The sequence below is a fragment of the Mustela lutreola genome, chromosome 1 (genome assembly GCF_030435805.1).
Source record: "Mustela lutreola isolate mMusLut2 chromosome 1, mMusLut2.pri, whole genome shotgun sequence".
Classification (NCBI taxonomy): domain Eukaryota; kingdom Metazoa; phylum Chordata; class Mammalia; order Carnivora; family Mustelidae; genus Mustela; species Mustela lutreola.
In genome coordinates, this window is record NC_081290.1 from 196363779 (window position 1) to 196385929 (window position 22151).

The window sequence follows — 22151 nt, forward strand, 5'->3', positions numbered from 1 at the left end:
ACAGGTGAGTGAGCCCATAATACAAATAGGAATAAAAATATGTTTTTTCCCTAACTCAAAATATCCATGTTACATTGGCTTTTCCAATCTGCTTGTCCATTTTTAAAAGGTTGTCCTGTCTTTCTTCATTCTGGCTCCATAAAATCCCAACTGAGAATTCCTCAGAAAGGAACATATTCTCAGACACAAAGAGCATACCAAATGACTTTGAGTAGAGGGGTGGTTGATTTATTGTTAAACATTTCATGTGGCCTAACGAGGGAGGAAAAAGCTCATGGAAATCGGGGACCGGGAACTTCAGTGTGCCTCCTAAGGAGAGAGATGCCAGAGTTATTCTGTACCCAAGGAAGCCTCACCACCTTGGCCACACTCCACCATCAGTGCTATTCCATTCCTCTCCGCCTGTTTATTCCACTCAGTGTCTGGGGTCTTCTCTTCCCACCACTACTAACTTCTGCTCTCTAATACCCTTTGTTTACCTGTAACTTCATCTTATCTGGGAACTTTCTAACTACAACTCTACCCGTGGCATCTCTGTTCGTTTTATTATCTTCAACTACCATGTCATCTGCTTTATTATTCACATTTCCCCCTTCATTCTTTTTCACCCCCTTCATTCTTTTTCACCCCCTTCATTCTTATAAGGAGCGTGGGCCATCCTTGCACAAGGTCTCCATTCCCAATTAAATCACCTAGTTCAGTCTGGTGCTGGCTGGTCACGTGGCCAGCCAGGGCCCTGATAATTCAAGCCAATTTCACCCACACCAAATTGTCTCTCAAATCTTAAGTTTCCACAGTATTATGCTGAGTGAAATAAGTCAGTCGGAGAAAGACAATTATCATATGATCTCCCTGATACGAAGAATTTGAGAGACAATGTGGGAGGTTTGGGGGGTAGGGAAGGAAAAAATGAAACAAGATGGGATTGGGAAGGAGACAAACCATAAGAGACTCTTTTTTTTTTTTTTTAAAGATTTTATTTATTTATTTGATAGACAGAGATTACAAGTAGGCGGAGAGGCAGGCAGAGAGAGAGAGAGAGAGAGAAGCAGGCTTCCTGCGGAGCAGAGAGCCCGATGCGGGGCTCAATCCCAGGACCCTGGGATCATGACCTGAGCCGAAGGCAGGGGCTTTAACCCACTGAGCCCCCCATAAGAGACTCTTAATTTCACAAAACAAACTGAGGGTTGCTGGGGGAGGGAGGTAGGGAGAGGGTAGTTGGGTTATGGACATTGGGGAGGGTGTGTGCTATGGTGAGTGCTGTGAAGTGTGTAAACCTGGCGATTCACAGACCTGTACCCCTGGGGCTAATAATACATTATATGTTAATAAAAAATAAAAAATTTTAATAAAAAATCTTAGTTTCCACAAACAGAAAAGTCCCTACAATTTCCCTTAATGCCTCATCCCTATGCCTGTCCAATTTTCTTTCTGCCTGAGATTCCCCTCCTCCAAGAGCTCTAACAAAGAAAGATATGGCTCATGTTGCCAACAAATTGGGAAGCCAGTGTTTTCCTTTTTAATCTCCATAACCCATGGGTAAAAGGAGAGCACCAGGAGATATCAGGACTAATCCAAAGAGAATCTCAACTCCAACCAGAAGAGTGGATATAGGTGAGAATAAAGTATGGTCACAGAGTTCTCAGCACAAGTTCAGGATTTCCAATTCTTTGCATTACCATACAGGAGATAATAACCAGTTCCAAACCCAATCCTATTTGCGGCAATTCTATTTCCATCATAAGGAAATCAATACTGCCAGATGTGAGCAACAGGGATTTGCAAAAGGTCAGTCTGGTCTAGTCCTCCATCATTAATGAGACTCACTACTCTCCACTCTCTGTCCTTATGACTTTCACCAGCTGGCTTTCTCACTCTACCCTTGGTTGGAGGAGGAGATCCAAGTACAGGTTTGGGGGAAGAGATAAAGGGAATGGTGAGTTGAAGAATGAGCCAGTCCAGGAAAACTGCTGAGCTAGACCCCCTCAGGGAGGTTGCAATAGTTACTATGTTTGCAACAGATGAGCTCTGTCCTTTTTTCAAAACTCAGGAAGTTGATGTCCTCGCAGTTGGTAATACATGACAGTTTAGAATAATAGTACATACTCCGCCCTGAGGACATGAAAGAGAGAGTACACAATTGTAATGACTCCACTTCCTCCTATCATGTTCCGAGGAATAACCTCTCCTCAAAGCTTCAAGAGCCATTTGCTAAGCCCAAATGAGCTACAAGACTGAATCTACTCATTATTGACCAGAGAATGGACTGTATTTCCCCAACTGGTAAGAGACGTCAACCTTTCCTTTACTCAATATTGTCTTGGAGAATAATGCATTTTTGCTGTTCCCTCTACAAGACTGCCCCGTCTTCAGCCACCCACTCCCCCATGCACAGGTGGTTATCTCTTGGCCACTCTTTACCCCACGTTACCTTTTCTTGTAAGGAAGTAAAGGTTCTCAACAGCACAGGATTGTTGGTCCTTTAGGGTGCAGGTCTTCATGGTGTCATAGCACAACCCAAGATGGTATTTTCTACATTTATAGCATGTGTTGGTAATCTCTGCCAGACACAGAAAGAGCTCTTTAAAGGATGGAGTCTGAAGATGCTCCAGGCCTGTGGGTTTCTCTATAGGAACTTACTATTGCCTGGTGGTTCTGAATCTTTCTTTGGCCATTGACTTCTGTGATAATCTTCTGAACAATAACTTATACAGACATGAATCAATTGTTGCATATGATCTCAAAAGTTCAGAGTTCCCAGGAAATTTATCTATGGGCCCTTTATTTTTTTTAAGGTTTTATTTATTATTTGACAGAAAGAAAGAGATCACAAGTAGGCAGAGAGGCAGGCAGGGGGTTGCGGGGGGGAAGCAGGCTCCCTGCTGAGCAGAGAGTCTGATTTGGAGCTCCATTCCAGGACCCTGGGATCATGACCTGAGCTGAAGGCAGAGGCTTAACCCACTGAGCCACCCAGGCTCTGTGGGCCCATTATTTACCCTGATGATCTCGTACAGTCATAGGGGAAATGAACAAAGAGATTTCAGCTTCCTTACACCAAAAAATGGACTAAATTAATCCAAGACGAGATAAAACTCCCAAGATTATTGAGTAAGAATGGATTACAACGGGTGCCTGGGTGGCTCAGTGGGTTAAGCCGCTGCCTTCCGCTCAGGTCATGATCTCGGAGTCCTGGGATCGAGTCCCGCATTGGGCTCTCTGCTCAGCGGAGAGCCTGCTTCCCTCTCTCTCTCTCTGCCTGCCTCTCCATCTACTTGTGATTTCTCTCTGTCAAATAAATAAATAAAAATCTTAAAAAAAAAAAAAAAAAGAAACCAAGGCTTTAAGAATGGATTACAACCCTCTCTGAAGTTTGAGAGGTTTTTCTCTTCAACATGTCACAAATGACCTGTTTACAAAGGACTATAGACTAGTCATAGTTGTACCTTTCAGATGTTCCTCCAATTCACCTGGGGAAAAAAAAGAAAAGCCTTCTTTGTCATAACCTCATACACATCTGCCAAAGCCCGAAGAGCCAGCTGTGGAAACTTCCCCTTCCCCAGCCCATCTCTTAATCAACAACAGCTCTCCCTCTACTTCCAGGACTCACCCTTACTTGAGCAGACCAGAAAGACTATGCCCAGCAGAAACACAACAAACATTCTGGAACTTTTGTCATGTACAATTTCCTGTGGAAAGTACTGGTTGATCTCCACCAGTGATCTGTCCTTGGACTATTCATCCAAATCACGTAATCATAAAATTTCAGGGACAGACAGTAACTCAATGTTCCCAGAGCTAAGCCACCAACTTAAGTCTCACTACCCCAAAGGGATCTATTTTTTTTTTAGATTACTTATTCATTTACTTGAGAGAGAGAGGACATGAGCAAGGGGAAGGAGTGGAGGGAGATAGAGAAACAGATTCCCCACTGAGCAGAGAGCCTGATGAGGTCTGGGTTTGAGGACCCCAAGATCATGACCTGAGTTGAAGGCAGATGCTTAACCAACTGAGCCACCCAGGAGGCCACCTTGTTCCCATAAGGCATCTATTTAGAAATTCTCCTGAATGATAAGATCAATGGTATAATTTATATAATTTATAATATTATATAGAATATATTATGATATATAATATATAATATTGTTAAATGTTATATATATAACATATAGTATGTTATATTATTATATTTATGTTACTTTACATATTATTACATATAACATAATAATCTATAAATAATGTATACCATACTCTAATATATAATATACATGTATATAATTTCTAAGCCTTGTGCTTTGCAAGTAGAATCAAGTTTCTCTCCTACATTTTACCTTTCAGGTATTTCAAGACAGGGTTTGGACATCTAGTTTTTTTTACCTCTCTTCACTAACCTGGTCACTCTCCTCAGAAAAATTTCAGATTTGCCTCTGTCCAATGGAGACCGAGACATCGGAACAAAGCTCCAACTCCAGGTGTAGCCTGGGTGTGGAGGTGGGAGCACTGGAGTATCCCTTTCGTGGTGGAGGAAAGGGAAACTTCAGGAGAAGGGTGAGGAAAAGGTGAAATTTGTCAGGTTTGCCCTCAGGTGTTACCAACTAACTGACTGAAATTCTCATAAATATCAGTATCAAATGCCAGTATCCCAGGAAGAGAAGAGGCCAAGCAGCCAGGACACGACTCAGTGGCTTCACAGAGGCTAAAGTCTAGTCAAAGACATCAAAAGGACACCAAGCACAGTTGGCTAGGAACATCTAGGTGAGGGACATTCAAATGTGACTCCCTGACCAGGGAAGCTTTCCAAGAAGAAGGGGGGTTGAGCAGGACTTTGAGGGCTAGCAATGTGTTAGGTGGAAAAAGTGAGTAGGGACAGGTACCCAAAGGAACAGATATGTCAAGAGTACAGAGATGTCAAACAGCTGTCACACTGTGAGGAGAGTGGGTCATGTGGCTGCAGAGACACAAGTGAGCCAGAGACTCCAGCACAGAGACAAAGCTTGGTGGATATGATGGCACGTGGGTGAAGAGAAGGGCTCGAGGGGACACTGCACTGATCTTGCTGCTGAGGTTCCTCATTCATAGGATGAAATTTCTTGCTCACTACAGTGTTAAGTTCAAGATGTCAGTGAAAAGAGCCCTTTTCCCAGAGTTGGGAAACCTATGAAAGTACGAGGTCCTCTGCACCAATACTGAATTCTTGAAAGGACGCTTCCCTCAATCCCAAACTTAAGTTTATCACACATATGGGCTCGAATGCTGACTCTGCTGTTTGCCAACTTTGTGATTTGGGGTGAGTTCCTGATGTTGAGACTAACTGTCATCTCGTCTCTCATAGGATTAGTATTAGGATTATATTCAAGTTTGTGAAAAAAAGAAGCTCATATTTGTTAAGGCCCTGGAAACTATCAAGCACTAACTACCTGTGCAGTGCTTACAGTTCCATGGTTCCTTTCGCTAGGGCAGGCGCCAGAAACTTCCATCATCAGGAGTCATATACAAGAAGGACATCTGGTTAGACAAGGCATAGGGTAGTGGCTAGCTGTGGTTCTGGCATTCGAGGGGCAAGAGCCTAGCTGTGAGGGGGGTATCAGGAGCATCCAGTCAAGGGTTAACTTTCAATAAGATGGACATTTGGCTTTGGGTATTCAAAAAAATGAGAAGTTAGTAACCATACCTTCTAGAATGGACCTTGAAGATAGAAAGTCAGACAGAACTAGCTCTAAATTGCCTTGCACAAGAGAGTAGCTAGGAATAAGCTGAGTACTGACTCACCGAGGCTGGGTGAGAATTGCGTCCTTTCTTACAGCGTAGGGTATGCTCCGTAGGCTGATGACATGCAGTTTTACAAGTCTGTCTCAGACCCCTATTCTGACTTCCAGACTCCCGTCTACAAATTTCCTTCCACTTTGGAAGGCTCAAGTACCATAATTTCAGGCTGCCTCAAAATGAAATCATAATCCTTCAGGTTCACTATATCTGCTCCTACTTCAGTGTTTAGGGGTTCAATAAACCTGGGAAGAATTCCTTATAGATCCCTGTGCCTCAGCCTCAAAGAGAATCTAACAGGAAGTCTTATCCATTCTACCTACTAACTTCTCACATGGGTTTATTTTTCTCTGTCCCGCTGCCACTACTATAATCCAATCTGTCTTCATTTCTCACCCGGTCCAAGGCAATTTTCTTTTCTTTGCCTGTCTGCTTTTATTCTTGCCCAGTTATAGTCAATTCTCTATAAGGGGGTCAGACAGCACTTTTACAGGTCCTGGATGCCGCACACCTACTCAAAATCCTCCAGTGACTTTTCATCGCTCTTTGAAGAAAATCCAAAGCTCTCCCACAGCCTGGAAAGTCTTCCCCATTCTGAGCAAAGCCCACTCTCCCTCTTATTTCCTACCACATTCCCTTTGCTCATTCAAATGTCACCCCCTCAGTCCTGGTAAATCTCTTTTTTTTTTTTTTTTGAGATTTTATTTATTTACTCTAGAGAGAGAGAGAGAGAGAGCATGCACGTGCACAAGCCAGGGGAGAAGTAGAGGGAAGGGGAGAAGCAGTCTCCCCACTGAGCAGGGAGCCCACTGGCCGCACGGGGCTTGATCCCAGGACCCTGAGATCATAACCTGATCCAAAGGCAGATACTTAACCTACTGAGCCACCCAGGCCCCCCTTAGTCCTGATATATCTTTAGAAAATGTTGGGCGCCTGGGTGGCTCAGTGGGTTAAGCCCCTGCCTTCGGCTCAGGTCATGGTCCCGGGGTCCTGGGATCGAGTCCCGCATCAGGCTCTCAGGGATCCCATTTCCTCCTCTCTCTCTCTGTCTGCTTCTCTGCCTACTTGTGGTCTCCCTCTGTGAAATAAATAAATAAAATCTTTAAAAAAAAGAAAAAAAGAAAATGTCAACATCCCTCTCCATCCTTTTTCTTGCTTTACTTTTTTTTTTTATTAAATTGATTTATTTATTTTCAGAAAAACAGTATTCATTATTTTTTCACCACACCCAGTGCTTGCTTTACTTTTTTTTTTTTAAGATTTTATTTATTTATTTGACAGAGAGATCACAAGTAGGCAGAGAGGCAGGCAGAGAGAGAGAGGAGGAGGAAGCAGACTCCCTGCCAAGCAGAGAGCCCTATGCGGGACTCGATCTCAGGACCCTGAGATCATGACCTGAGCTGAAGGCAGCGGCTTAACCCACTGAGCCACCCAGGTGCCCCTTGCTTTACTTTTTAATAATGATTCTCACTACCTGACCTTTCACACCTCTTTGGTCACTTGTTTGATTCCTTGACTAGAATAAAGCAAGGACTTTTACCACTGTACCCCAGCATCTGAAGGCTTGGAATGTAGGAAACACCCCCAAAATATTTGTGGAACATCCACTCTTGCATCCTTCAGGCCATTCTCACAGAGCAACCAGGTTAATCAGACTGATTTCTTTAAACTATAGTAAGGAGATGAAAACAGGCTCTTTCTTTCTTTCTTTCTTTCTTTTTAAGATTTTATTTGTTTATTTGACAGACAGAGATCAGAGAGGCAGGTAGAGAGAGAGGAGGAAGCAGGCCTCCGGCTGAGCAGAGAGCCCGATGCGGGGCTCGATCCCAGGACCTGGGATCATGACCTGAGCCAAAGGCAGAGGCTTTAACCCACTGAGCCACTCAGGCGCCCCTCTTTCTTTCTCTTTTTTTTTTTTTTTTTAAGATTTTATCTATTTATTTGACAGAGACAGACACAGCAAGAGAGGGAACACAAGCAGGGGGAGTGGGAGAGCGAGAAGCAGCCTTCCTGCTGAGCACGGAGCCCGAGGACGCGAAGCTTGATCCCAGGACCTTAGATCATGACCTGAGCTAAGGCAAACACTTAATGACTAGCCACCCAGGTGCCCCAAAATGAGGCCCTTTCTACGTTCCAGCTAGGATCTCAAGGTATTTGTATGTGGCAAGTATTTTTACATTTCAGAGTGAAGTGTTGTGCTACTTATGCAGACTTACAAAGGAAATAAATGACTTACAAAGGAAATAGAAGGACCACCTAGATGGTATAAAGAAATAAATACTAATGTGTCAAAGATGACAGGAGAGGAGTTTTTATAGTCTTGGGGGGGTTGCCTTTCAACATATGGCTCAAAATATACAACCATGAAACAATTTCATGTTTGGCTACATTAAAAAACTTTCTGAAGCTGGGGGTGGGGTGGGGAACTAACCACTAACTCATAAGCAATAAGCAACCAGTTACAAAATATTTGCAACTCATAACTCAGACTGAGGTCTAGCTCTTCCTATTATACGACAAAATCCTAAAAATGGACTAGAAAAATATTAACAATTCAAGAAGCAAGGTAGATGGTTAATGCTAACATTAGCTCACAGAAAAAGGAATACAAATGGTTCTTCAGCATATAAAACGTGCTGAGCCTTACTCATCATTTGAGAAAGGTGAACTGAAGCTAAACTGAGATATTATTTTGACATTACAGATTGGCAATCATCGGAATCTGATAACACCCCTAAACTGGGTGTTACACTCATACACTGCTGTAAGTGAACACATCAGTGAGGAGGAAAATGACACAGCAGCTATTAAAATTAGACAGATCTAGCGATCTTACCCAAGTCCCTCTGTGGAATTAGCCTTGCACATCTGTGAAAAGCTGAATACACATAGTTCTTTACAATTTGATAATTGCAAGACTGAAAACAACTTACACTGATCTCATTTACATGTGAAATCTTAAAAAAGGAAGTCAAACTCATAGAAATAGAAAACAGAATGGTGGTTACCTGGGGCTCGGGGTGGGAGAAATAGGGAAGTTTGTCCAAGGGTACAAGCTTTCGGGTATAAGATGACATTCTGGGGATCCACTAATGCAAACTCATGGTTCAGTTAAAGACACTCTTGTGTCTGCGTATTTCCATAAGTTCAAAACCGGATCCACAGGCTTGATCAAACTCAGATTCCATCTCTTTGGCAAGACAGTAGGTGACGTGTTGTTGTTTAATGAAGGGACAGAATATGCCTGGGCTTCTTTCTATGTTAGTGGCCATTTATGCTTATTATTTAGATCCATAATTCATCAGGTTCTCAAAATGGTGATATTTATTTTTTTTCAAGTTTTTATTTAAATTCTAGTTGGTTAACATACAGTGTAATATCAGTTTCAAGGGTAGAATTCAGTGATTCAACACTTTCATACAACACCCGGTTCTTATGACAAGTGCCCTCCCCTGTGGTAACCATCAGTTTGTTCTCTACAGTTAAGAGTCTCCCCTTTCTTCCCCCCTCCCCACACCCCAAACATGTTCACTTGTTTTGCTTCTTAAGCTCCACATATGGGTGAAATCATATGGTATTTGTCTTTTTCTGACTTATTTTGCTTAGCATAATACTCCCTAGCTCCATCCATATCATTGCAAATGGCAAGATTTCATTCTTTTTATGGGTGAATAATATTCCTTTTGATTATAGATAACCACATCTTTGTATCTCTCCATATGTTGATGACATTTGGGCTCTTTCCATAATATGGTTATTGTAGACGATGCAGCCATACACACTGGGGTGCCTGTATCCCTTCAATGAGTATTTTTATATCCTTTGGGTAAATACCTAGTAGTGCAATTGCTGGATCATATGATAGTTCTATTGTCAACATTCTGAGGAATCTCCATATTGTTTTTTACAGTAGCTGCACCAGTTTGCATTCCAAAATGGTTATATTTAACCTCTCAACTCATTTTTAGTTGTTAGCAGGAATAATTTCATAGAGACGCTTTCCTCATCTACTATTTGGTTATCCAGTGGTTCCATTCATATGGCTTTTGATTACTCTCCAAAAGTAACCAATTTTTTCCAATATCATTTTGAACTCATGAATCCAAATATATTTTATCAATCTCAATATACTATATTTCTTATCATTACTAAAGATTAAATGATCACATCTTTATGGAATCCATTTAAAGTGGTCTCTGTTTGACCCTTGTGCCATTTGATAATTATCCTGTTATGTGGAATGAAAAGATGTCCCAGTTATCTTGTATGTTGCTTGCCCCAGACTTGAAATTCAAGAAATTCTGTACTTTTGTAGTCAGAGAGGCTATTTCAGGACCAGACTCTTCTTACTTCTGAATTGGTCATTATTCCTTTATTATTCCCTTATCCCTAAAAATTTTCTGGGAATAAATAGATGTCAAATGCCTTGTGAGTACCAACTGATATTTCCAATTCAAATACTTAACTTCTTTCATTTTATATCTCTTTTGTTTCACACTGTAAATTCTGGTTCTCAAGGACACAGCATAAAATTAGAGTTACATATAACATGTGTAGCATAAAATTATATCTATATGAATTGTAATATTGGCATATACAAAATAGAATATAATTATAACCAAATAGAGTTAGAATATTCCATAATTAATTACTTGCTTTATCCCACATTACACATACAACAGTCTAAACATAACAATGTTAATACTACCACCACCAGTTATGGTTACTAAAATAGTTTCAGAATTTTGCATATGCTCTCCACTTTTCAACCATCGTCTAATGGTTGTATTTCTTCGTAGTGATTTTTAAGAATCAGAAGACTTACATTTTGATGAAGATAAATTTATGATCTTTTTCTTCTGTAATTTGTGCTTCCAGGTTCTGTTATAGAAATCTTTGCCTACCTGCATGTTGCGAACATTTTCTCCAATGTTTTCATTTAGTAGATTTATCATCTTAATTTGTACATCAGTCTAAGATCCATTTGAAGTTATATTTAGTTTAATTTCTGTACAGTGTAAAGGAAAAGTTACATCTTTGGCCATATGGATATCTAGTTGTTCCAGCACAGTTTGCTGGAAAGACTACTAATTTAATAATTCACCATTAAGAGGATTTTTATAGATACTCTTCATCTAATTTAAAAGTTCTCTTCGACTGTTATCTGATGATAATTTTATTATAAACTTATATTCCATTTTATCATCATAGTTTTGTTTTTCTTCTTTACGAATGTGGACAATTAAATTGATTCCTTCCTCTAATGTTAAACAACTCATGTATTCCTGAAGTAAATCTACCTGATTGAAGTAGATTATCCTTTTTGCATATTATTGAATTAAGTTTGGTAATGTTTGTTTTGGAATTTTGCATTAGGGTTTGAGAGATCAGTCTGAAAAAATTTTCTAACATTCTTACCATGTCAAGGTTATCTTGGATCCATAACACTATTAGGTTTTTTCCCTTGATGTTTGAGAGGAGTCACTGGTAAAGACATTGGGGACTACGATTTCCTTAGCAACAGAGTTATAATTATGGATCCAATTTCATCAGTAATAATATTTCTTCTTTTGACAGTTTTCACAATTTTAAAAAAAAATGTTGTGTTTTGTGAAATTGCTAAACTTGTCATTATAGATAGAGTGTTATACTATCCTCTTTATTTTCTTTCCAATGTCTGCTGGAAAGGTAGTGATATATATCTTCTTTATTCCGTTACTTTTTTTGTAGGTTTTTTGCATGCTTTTTTACAAATCTTGCTTTTAAAATTGATTATTCCTTTATTTTAGTTGAAATAGAGTTGACATGCAAATGTTGCATTAGTTTCCGGTGCACAGGGTGGTGATTTTTTTTTAAAGATTTTATTTATTTATTTGACAGAGAGATATCACAAGCAGATGGAGAGGCAGGCAGAGAGAGAGAGAGAGGGAAGAAGGCTCCCTGCTGAGCAGAGAGCCCGATATGGGACTCGACCCCAGGACCCTGAGATCATGACCTGAGCCGAAGGCAGCGGCTTAACCCACTGAGCCACCCAGGCGCCCCCAGGGTTGATACAAAAAGCCAGGTTCACCACGGGTGTAGCAGTGACCACCTGTCACCATACAGCGCTATTACCATACCATTGACCAGCCTGTGCTGTGCACTAGATCCTGTGACTTATATTCATTCTGTGACTGGAAGAATGCTCTCCCACTTCCCTTCACCCATTTTGCCCACCTCTATTCCTGATATGCTTACGTTTTGTTTTCTCTCCATTTTTATTCATTAAGAATGTGATTTTCAAGGAAACACATTTAGAATTTGTTGATTTTGTCTTTTGAATATCTACCTCCGCTCTTCTCTTTCTTTTCTTACATTTTTACCAGGTTTGATATGCTCTCCTTTGTCTAGCTCCTTGAGGTAAATATTTAGATCGTTAGTGTTCTGTATTACTTCTTTACTACTATATCCATTTTAAGACTATAAACTTACCTTTTAGTCCTGTTTTAGCTGCTTCCCACAGTATAAATGCCACACGTTCACAAGCACTCACTTCAAATTATTTCTAGTTTCCATTATAATTTCTTCTTTAATCCACCAGTAATTTAAAGGTTCCTTTTGTTCTAAGCAGTAGGGAAATTTTCTCGTTTTATTTTTGTAATTTATGCATTTCTTAATTCCACAATGGTCAAAGAACACATCCTGAATTATTTCAATCTTTTCTGAATTTTTACACCTTGATTTATCATCCAATTTTGGTAAACATTCAACGTGCGCTTAAAAAGAATATTTACTCTGTTTTTGTTAGATGCACTATTCTGTATATATCAACTGGTTCAAGTTTTACCACCCAGATAACCTATATCCTTACTGATTTTTATATGATTGTTCTATTGGCTAGTGAGAAGCATGTAATAAAATCTCTCCCAATGAGATAACTCATAATGAGATGAGAAATAATATCTAACTCCCTTATTGCCCCTGCCATTCTTCGGTTTTCCAAATTCTGATGCCCTGTTGTTAGGTGTACAAATACTTTGAATTATGATATCTTCCTGGTAGGTTAACTTCCCTCCCATAATGAAAAGTCTTTTTTCATCTCCAGTAAGGTTTCTCACTTGAAAGTAAATTTTTTTGATATTTGTGTAACTATGCCAGGTTTCTTTTTCTGAGTCAGGGTTTTCATGGTATGACTTTTTAAAATCTTTTACTTTCCACCCTTTTCAATCTTCTTGTTTTTGATAGAGCTCATAAGTAGCACAGGGGTGGATTTTTTAAAATACCATCTGACAATCTTGGACTATTAATTAGAATATCTAATCTTTTTGTATTTAATTCAGTTACTGGTATATATAGAAGATTTTACTTAGCACATTTTCCCCCCTATTTGAACTGTTTTAGATTCTTCTAAAATTTTTTCCTGGACTTCTCTTGGATTTCTCAAAAATATTTATTATTTCATTGTACTTATTTATTAGCTATACTTTTTATTTAAACCCTTCTCTAAATTGTTACCTTGGTATTACCGCTTACATCTTTAACTTATTACAGAAAACTGCCAATTATTACCTTTCCCACTTCACCAGTAATACTAGGACCTTAGCACATATTCATGTAGGCTACCTGGCTTTTGTTTTGTTGTTGTAATTACTGAAACACTACACAGCCAAGGAATAATCAGTGAGACTGGAAGATATGCCAAGAGTAACTTCCAAAACTGAAATGTAAAAAGAGAAAAAATAAATAAAAAAGATAGAACAGAATAATCCAGACTGTGAGGCAAATAGAAAGGGTATAACATACATAGTGGGAACACTGGAAGGAAAGAAAGAGATAAAGGAATAGCAGAAATATTGTGAGTAATGACTGAGAATTTTCCAAAATTAATGAGAAACACCAAACCACATATTCAGGAAGATTAGAGAGCACCCTGTGGATTTTAAGAGATAGTAATAAGAGACAGCTGCTCCATGGGCCACAATTCTCAGTGCTTCTTCCCTGCTGCCCACACGGCATTCCCCCAGCCTTGGAGATGCTCAAAGCACAGCAGAAGGTGGCTGTACAAAGGGTATCCCAGAACTCGGCTCTCATGGTGACCATCGTGATCATCACAGAGATAAAGGGGGCATTATAGACTTTTAAATGGGTCAATATTCCAGGGAGACGTAACAGTCCTTAATGTGCATGTGCCTTGCCACAGAGCATCACACAGCAAAAACTGATAGAACTGCAAGGGGAAATAGATGAATCTGCTGTTATCATTGTAGATTTCAGCACCCCTTTATCATTAGTGGGCAATCCAGTAGGCAGAAATTCAGGACACAGCTTAGTGAATAGCACCAATCCACACTTAGATCTAACTGACATTTATAGAATATCTTATCCAACAGACAGAATGCACATTCTTCTCAAGCTTGCACGAACGATTCACCAAATAGACATATTCTGGGCCACAGTACCGCACTACACATATTTAAAAGAATACAAGTCTCTACAGTGTATGGTCTCAGATCTCAATGAAATTAAACTAGAAATCAGTAACAGAAAGATAGCTAGAAAAAACAAGCCTCAAACACTGGGCGATTAAATAACATACTTCTAACTTCCTTATGGGTCAAAGAAGAAGTCTTGAGAGAAATTTAAAATATTTTGAACTAAATGAATTCAATTCAAATGTCCATCAACAAATGGATAAACAAACTGTGATATGTCCATAGAATAAATATGTCCAGGCAATATAAAGAGATAAACCATTGACTCAATAATGTGGATAAATCACACAAACAATATGCTGACTGAAAGAAGCCAAACCAAACAAACAAACAAACAAACAAAAACAAAAAAAACCACTTGCTGTATGATCTCAATTTATAAAATTCTAGGACATGCAAACTGATCCAAAAGTATCAGAAAGCAGCTTAGTGGTTGCCTGCAGATGTTAGGAGGAGAGATGGCAACGGGGGAGAGGGATTACAAAAGAAATTATGAAGGGTCACATGGAAATCTCTAGACCTGATGAATATGTTCACTGACTTGATTTGGGTGATGGTTTCACAGGCATGAACATGCCAAATATTATCAAACTGCACACTTTAAATAAAAGCAGTTTTTTGGTATCAATGATACCATAATAAAGCTATTATGAAGAAAAATATTTTAAAATAAAACGTAATGTATTTTAAAGTCATCGAGGGACACATGGACATTTTATACTCCAGGTATGTTACAAATTAAGAATATTTTTTTAAAAAATTGAACTGAGTGAAATAAGTCAAGCAGAGAGAGTCAATTATCATATAGTTTCACTTATTTGTGGATCATAATAACCATGTCCTCCATGGGGAGATGGAGAGGAGAAGGGAGTTGGGGGGAAATTGGAAGGGGAGGTGAACCATGAGAGACTATGGACTCTGAAAAACAATCTGAGGGTTTTGAGGGGGCGGGGGGTGGGAGGTCAGGGTACCAGGGTGGTGGGTATTATAGAGGGCATGGATTGCATGGGGCACTGGGTGTGGTGCAAAAATAATGAATACTGTTACGCTGAAAATAAAAAATAAATTTAAAAAATTGAACTAAAAATTAAAAAAAAAAATTGAAGGGAAAGTGTTTTGTCTCAGACAAATGAACCCATCTTCAGCACTTCTGTGACATTTTAGATATGATTTATACCAGAAATATAGAAAGCATAAAACATCATGGGGGCACCTGGCTGGCTCAACTGGTGGAGCATACGACTCTTAATCTTGGGATTGTGAGTTCGAGTCCCACATTGGGTGTAGAGCCTACATAACATAAAATCAAAAAAAATTTTTAAATATGAAATAGTGTGATTCCTGGACTCAACATTAATGTCATGAAGATAGAAATGACTTTCAAAATATTTCTGGGGTATTTCCAGATGATCACAGATTTCTCCTTTCAAGTAAATTGACACAATTCCATTCTGGCAGAGCTTTTCCCACAGCACTTGAACATTTGCAAAGGGAAAAAAGGGGGAGCTATTGGTCAAAGAGTACACAGTTAGAAGACGAGCGAGTTCAAGCAATGTAATGCACAGCATTGTGATTACATTACTTGAAAGTGGCTAAGAGAGTAGATGTGAAATGTCCTCACCACTAAAAAGAGATGGTCATGATGTGTGACACAACAGAGTCATTAGCTAAGGCCACCATACTAGTTAGCTAACTACCACCATTAGGTTGTATCCTATTGAAATATCTAAGTGTATCAAATCAACATAGTATAGACCTTAAAGTTACCCAAAGCTAATGTTAATTATATCTGAATAAAGCTGAGGGAAAAACATACATTTGCAAGGATACTGGCCTCTACCTTCTTCATTTATATTGGCAGTTTAGCCAAGAAAGGTTTGATTTTTTATAACTCCTTAGCAATAAGTTCAGGACCTTACGTGCAACATATATCACATCCAGATGGTTAAGTATCTTTGGAATGAGCCACACCATGAATAAAGTCCTCTTTTTCAAAATGTTCCAGGGTAGGTTTGCTTTTTCTTGAAAAAATAAACAAATAAATAAAACTTCTTTATCAAAATAGGTACTAAAGTTTGCCCTGTCAAAAGCCAGAGAACTTCTGTGTGATAGAGGAGATTTTCTTATTTTCCAAAAAAAAAATTTTATTTTTGGAAAGATTTTATTTGTTTATTTGGTGGAAGACAGCCTAATGCTGGGCTTGATCCCAGGACCCTGAGATTATGACCTGAGCCAAAGGCAGAGGCCTAACCCACTGAGCCACCCAGACTTCACAGAAATATTTTTTAAATGTGATGATTTAGAAACTTACTTTGGATAAAGTTGATGACTCTTTTGGCAGATGACAGAATTTCCTTCAGAGTTGTTTGAATAGTCTGTTGACTGTTGTGCATGTCTGTCCTAAAAATCAGTGAGGAGATTCATTTCTCAAAGAAGTAGGAAAACCAAATGGTCACCAAGCATTGTAGGAGTTCCATCTGTGAAAAGGGAAGAGAAGCTTTTGTTTCAAAGTTCTGCATGATAGGGCCCCTGGGTGGCTCAGTGAGTTAAGCCTTTGCCTTCGGCTCAGGTCATGATCTCAGGGTTCTGGGATCGAGCCCCGCATCAGGCTCTCTGCTCAGCAGGGAGCCTGCTTCCCCCTCTCTCTCTGCCTGCCTCTCTGCCTACTTGTGATTTCTCTCTGTCAAATAAATAAATAAGATCTTTAAAAAAAAAAAGTCCTGCATGATAAAACCACCTTTTTACCATTGCCAAAAAGTCACTGATTTTTGCAATTGCCAAAAGAGACTCATGATGTAAGAATTCTTTGACAGTTTCAGCATGCACAGAGCAAGCAAAACCAAAAGGAAAAGGGAAACTGGCAACACTGAAAAAGGTTCCTTTAGTTTCATCCATTGTAAAATGAAGGAGTATGGCAAATGTGCCAATTCCTCAATGACTACTTAAGAAATATCAAGTATCCTATTTGAGAAGGAAAATGTAGTATGGATTTTTTTTTTCCTTTGTTGCAGTCCACAAATCAGTGCCAACATGGTTCACTAAAGTTTATCCAATATAAGTGGAGCTTCTTTTCATCCAACAAGCTGGTAAGAAAATGTATGGAAGCCCCAAGAAAACGGTTTTGTAAAATGGCATAGCTCCATTTAGAAATGTGCCAATTCTTTTTTTTTTTTTTTTAAGATTTTTAAATTTACTCATTGGGGAAAGAGAGAGTAGGCATGGGGGTGGGGGGCAGAGGGAGAGGGAAAAGCAGACTCTCCACTGGGCAGGGAGCCTGATGCAGGGTTTGAACCCAGGACCCCGAGATAATGACCCCAGCCAAAGGCAGATGCCCATCCTACTGAGCCACCCATGTGCCCCAGAAACATGCTAACTTTTTCTTTTCTTTTCTTTTTAAAAAGATTTTATTTATTTGTTTGACTGAGAGATCACAAGTAGGTAGAGAGGCAGGCTCCCCACTGAGCAGAGAGCCCCAGGGGGGGCTCGATCCCAGGACCCCGGGATCATGACCTGAGCCAAAGGCAGACATTTAACCCACTCAGCCACCCAGACGCCCCCATGCTAAGTTTTTCAAACTGAGCTTTCTTATTGGGAGAAATTCCTAATTTTCTGGACAGACAGAAGTAAGACGCATTTTCATTTTATCTGGCTTCACACTTGCATTCATGGGAATATTTACACACACACACACACACACACACACACACACACACACACACACCACTGTGGGCTTTGCGTTCTAGTAAGTTCAAAGATGCAAATGAAAACATCTAATTGCTGTTCTTTCACTTCTATTAGTAATAGCCTTGGATACTGCTAACATTTTGCAGTTTGTTGCCAACATTAAATATAGAAGGAAATGATAAATCTCCTTTAGACTGTAGGATCCAAGAGCAGGCTACCCCAAGATGGGATACTTTGGCATGAAGATTATTTTGAGTCAAAAAGCAATCCATCAGTGGCTCCTGGGTGGCTCAGTTAACTTCTGCCTTTGGCTCAAGTTATGATCTCAGGGTTCTGGGATCATTGAGCCCTGTCTCAGGCTCCCTGCTCAGTGGGGAGTCTGCTTCTCCCTCTCCTTCTGCTCCTCCCCCCAATTCTGCTCTCTCTCAAAAAAATAAATAAAATCTAAACTTAGAAAAGCAATAAATTACAAGCCAGCAGATTCAGGAAAAGTTCTTTACCTACCCCTCAACTGCCTAAAAGAATTTAGATGCATGACCTGCTCCAGGAAGAGAGCTATCACTGTAGATAAAATTACAGTATGATAAGAACTAGGTATGGTAGGTGGGGAGGAACCGAGCCCTCTATATCCCACTGTTTCTGAGTAGCCCAGCAAACCTCTGTTTACCAAATATTTACTCTTTATTTTTTATGTTCCAGTAAATTGCATTCCTTTCCTCTGAAGTCCCAGACCTTCTCCTTAGTTTGAGTGGAAATTTATACCTCATTTTGCCTGCCTGTTTTTGGGATTTCCATATCTGCGTGTATTCCCCATATGTATGCTATTAAATTTGATTTTTCTCCTGTTTATATGTTTTATGTCAACTTGATTCTTAGTTGGGCCAAAAGGACCTTAAAAGGGACAGAAATTCTTGCTCCCTGACAAGAGGTTAATGAAAAATATTAAAATTTTCTATCAAGGTTCATAGAACCCGTGAAACTAAGAGGACACTAGACCCCATATTAATAAATTTTGTTCAGGAATGAAGGTAAGGTACTAACAAAATTCTCTTACTCACATGTATAAAATCAGTCCATAAACTGTTCTGAAAGTAGTTTTTTTTTTTTTTTTGAAAATTTTCATTAGGTACTGGGACTTTTCATCTATAGCATTAGATTATCAGCAATATTGTGAATGAAGTCAGAATTTTAGTGACATTGATCTATACTCGAACCACATCTGGGCTTCTTGACAGACCCTGCACCACCAGGGTGTTGTGAGGGCTCCGTGAAATGATCTAAGTAGAAGTGGCTAGCCTCGTGTATAGCACACAGCAAGCACTCGATAAATGTTGGTTTTGTTCTTCTTTCCTTTACCTCTTTTCCCACCAGCAGCTGGATATGTGAGGGTGATTTCCCTGGGACCCACAAACAGGCTCCTCTCCACCAGATTTTTGAAACAATCATTATCTCACATTCTGGAAAGCCACTGCTTAGGAGCCCAGGAACAAAGTAGCCAGTTTCTGACTCTGTGCCAAGGTCCATGTCCCAAAACAAAGGGCAGAATTTAGAAGCACAAGTTAAGAGGTTGCTCATCTGTGGTATCATCAAGATCTCAGTTACCCACCCTGAAGCCAAGAGAGACCATGAATATGAGGACACAATGTTCTGCTTTCTCCTCCTCAGAGCAGGGCAAATGGCATCTAGGCTGAGCAGGTGGCTGTCTTGTCATGGAGTGCCTTAATTTGGGACTCTGTATCAGTAGGAGAGGGGAGAGTGGTATCATGTGAGGTTTATCCTTCATTCATTCCCTCCTTTGTTGAGCCGTCATGGTTCAGCACATCATCATGTGCCACGCAAACTGCTAGGTCAGGAGAACAGAACTTAGTACCCATCCTCATGTTTCACATTATAAAACCTTAGAATGTTGAAGTTGTGGGACCATAAGAATGGTTGAAGTCTAACATCACAGATAAATGGCTCGCTAAAGATGCCATGAATTATACAGTAATCCACCAAAGGTCTCCAGACTCCTAGAGAAATCCTCTGTCCATTGTATCACACTGCTCCTAGTGGGTTCTAATAGTTATTCTTTCCTATGTCATGCTAAATGAAGAAAGAAATTGTTTTCAAGAGAAAATCTGATGGATGAGGTACTGGGAGATGAGAAAGTCAGAGGATCCCAGTGTTTGGGCAGAATTGCAAAATTTCACAATCCTAACTGGAAAGAATCTAGTAGAAAAGAGACTCAATATTCAGGGGACCTTTCAGAAAGCATCTGCCAAGGAAGAAGAGTAGACACTGAAAACTGAGCCCCACATCAGGCTCCTTGCTCAGCAGTTTGCTTCCTTGGCTATGATTTTAGAGTCATTCTCTTTAAATAGATAAAGCAGAGAAACTGGGTGGCAAATAAAACGCTCTGATAGCCTTGTAAACCCAAGCACCGAAGGCTCAGGGTTTTGCCTTCTTGCTAAGCCTTTGGAAAGTCCTGAAAAATGTCATCCGATTTCTAAGATGCTCTCTATGGAACCAATTCCCTGTTTAAGGCTTTTGGCCCTCTTCTTAGGCAAATCATATTGAGTGGTCATAGAAAAAGAGCACTGTAAATTCTGTGTCATTTGTACTAAGACCTATGTCATCCAGTCTTCACCTGATGTCTAAAAATGTCAGACTTGATTTTTTTTTTTTTAAGATTTTATTTATTTATTTGACACAGAGAGGCACAGCGGGAGAGTCAACAGAAGCAATTGGGAGAGGGAGATGGAGAAGCAGGCTTCCTGCTGAGCAGGGAGCCCGATTCAGGGCTTGATCCCAGGACCCTGGGATCATGACATGAGCTGAAGGCAGATGCTTAATGACTGAGCCACCCAGGTGCCCCTTGGTATGTTTTAATGAACATATTGTTCCTACAAGAAAGAACATGCCATTAAATTAGCTCTGTATGGAAGATTCCTAATATTTCTAGCCAAGGTGCTATCAGCTCACAGGCAGGTTTAGGAACACTAGAATGCCAAGTCTGGCTATGGTTTCCCGCCGCTTTACCTGTGGTGAACCTTTACTAAGTTAACTTGTAGAGTCATCACTAAATCATAGAAAAACCAGCTGGTTCACAACTTGGTAAAGATCGTGTTGTATGATAATGCTAAGGGGGACTTCATAGCCCGACAGAATAACAGTCTCTGACTGCGAAGAACAGATTTCTGCTAAGGTGAAGGGGTCCTGGGATGAGAATCAGAAGTTCTAGGTTGAAGGCCCAGCTTGATCATAGATTATATACCTTTTTTATCTCATTCACTCTGTTGTTTCTTCCCCAAAGGGTAAGGAGCTACATGAACTTTCCTGACTTATACATTGTTCTACTTTCACACATGGGACTGTGCCTGGCACACAACAGTTCCCAGTAAATGTTTGCTGAATGTATGAATAAATCTCCAGGAGGCAGAGCACCTGGGGGGCTTAGTCTGTTAAGCATCTGCCTTGGGCTCAAGTGTCATGATCCTGGGTTCCTGGGATCGAGCCCCACATCAGGCTCCCTGCTCAGCAGTCAGTCTTCTTCTCCCTCTTCCTTTCCCTCTGTGGTCTCTCTCTCTCTCTCTCTCTCTCGCTCTCTCAAATAAATAAATAAAATCTTAAAAAAAAAATCTCCAAGAGGTATTGAATCAAAGTGGTGTCAAGTGTGGCCTCCACCCACTATGTAATCATGGGTAAGATGTTAGATCTCACCAAGCCTGTTTTCTCCTCTGTAAAATTAGGATAGGAATGATAACATCATAATTACACCAATAATTATTAGGAGAAGGATTTTATTTTTAAAAAAAAGTCAACTTAGGGGCGTCTGGGTGGCTCAGTGGGTTAAGCCTCTGCCTTCGGCTCAGGTCATGATCTTAGGGTCCTGGGATCGAGCCCCACATCAGGGTTCCTGCTCAGCAGAGAGTCTTCTTCCCTCTCTCTCTCTCTCTACCTACTTGTGATCTCTCTCTCTCTCTGTGTCAAATAAATAAAATCTTTTAAAAAAAAGTCAACTTATAAGCCAGAAAAAAAAGTTAGCTTGCTGTAAACCCCCACGTTTACTAATTATCATTATACTTGCTATGGGGTACAGAGAAAATAAACGAGCTTCAAGAGGAAGCCTTGGGTGATTGCTTGCCTTTAGGCATGAATAATCCTTGCCCTATCATGCAGGTTTTGTCCCTCTAGCCTGAAGAGCCGTTCTTGCGGTTCCTGGCTTCTTCCTGTGCAAGGGACTTCTGGCTCAGG

The 22151-nt window shown here is 40.0% G+C and overlaps 1 protein-coding gene across 1 annotated transcript; it reads right to left on the reverse strand.

Annotated features, from left to right (window-relative positions):
- Positions 1-1975: 1975 nt before the first annotated feature.
- PATE2 (prostate and testis expressed 2) lies at positions 1976-10670 on the reverse strand. The gene is made up of 4 exons (XM_059173315.1): positions 10665-10670; positions 6157-6223; positions 2432-2560; positions 1976-2112 (listed from the first exon to the last, which is right to left on the reverse strand). Exons 1-4 carry the CDS (start codon positions 10668-10670, stop codon positions 1976-1978), a joined length of 339 nt encoding a protein of 112 aa, XP_059029298.1.
- Positions 10671-22151: the final 11481 nt, after the last annotated feature.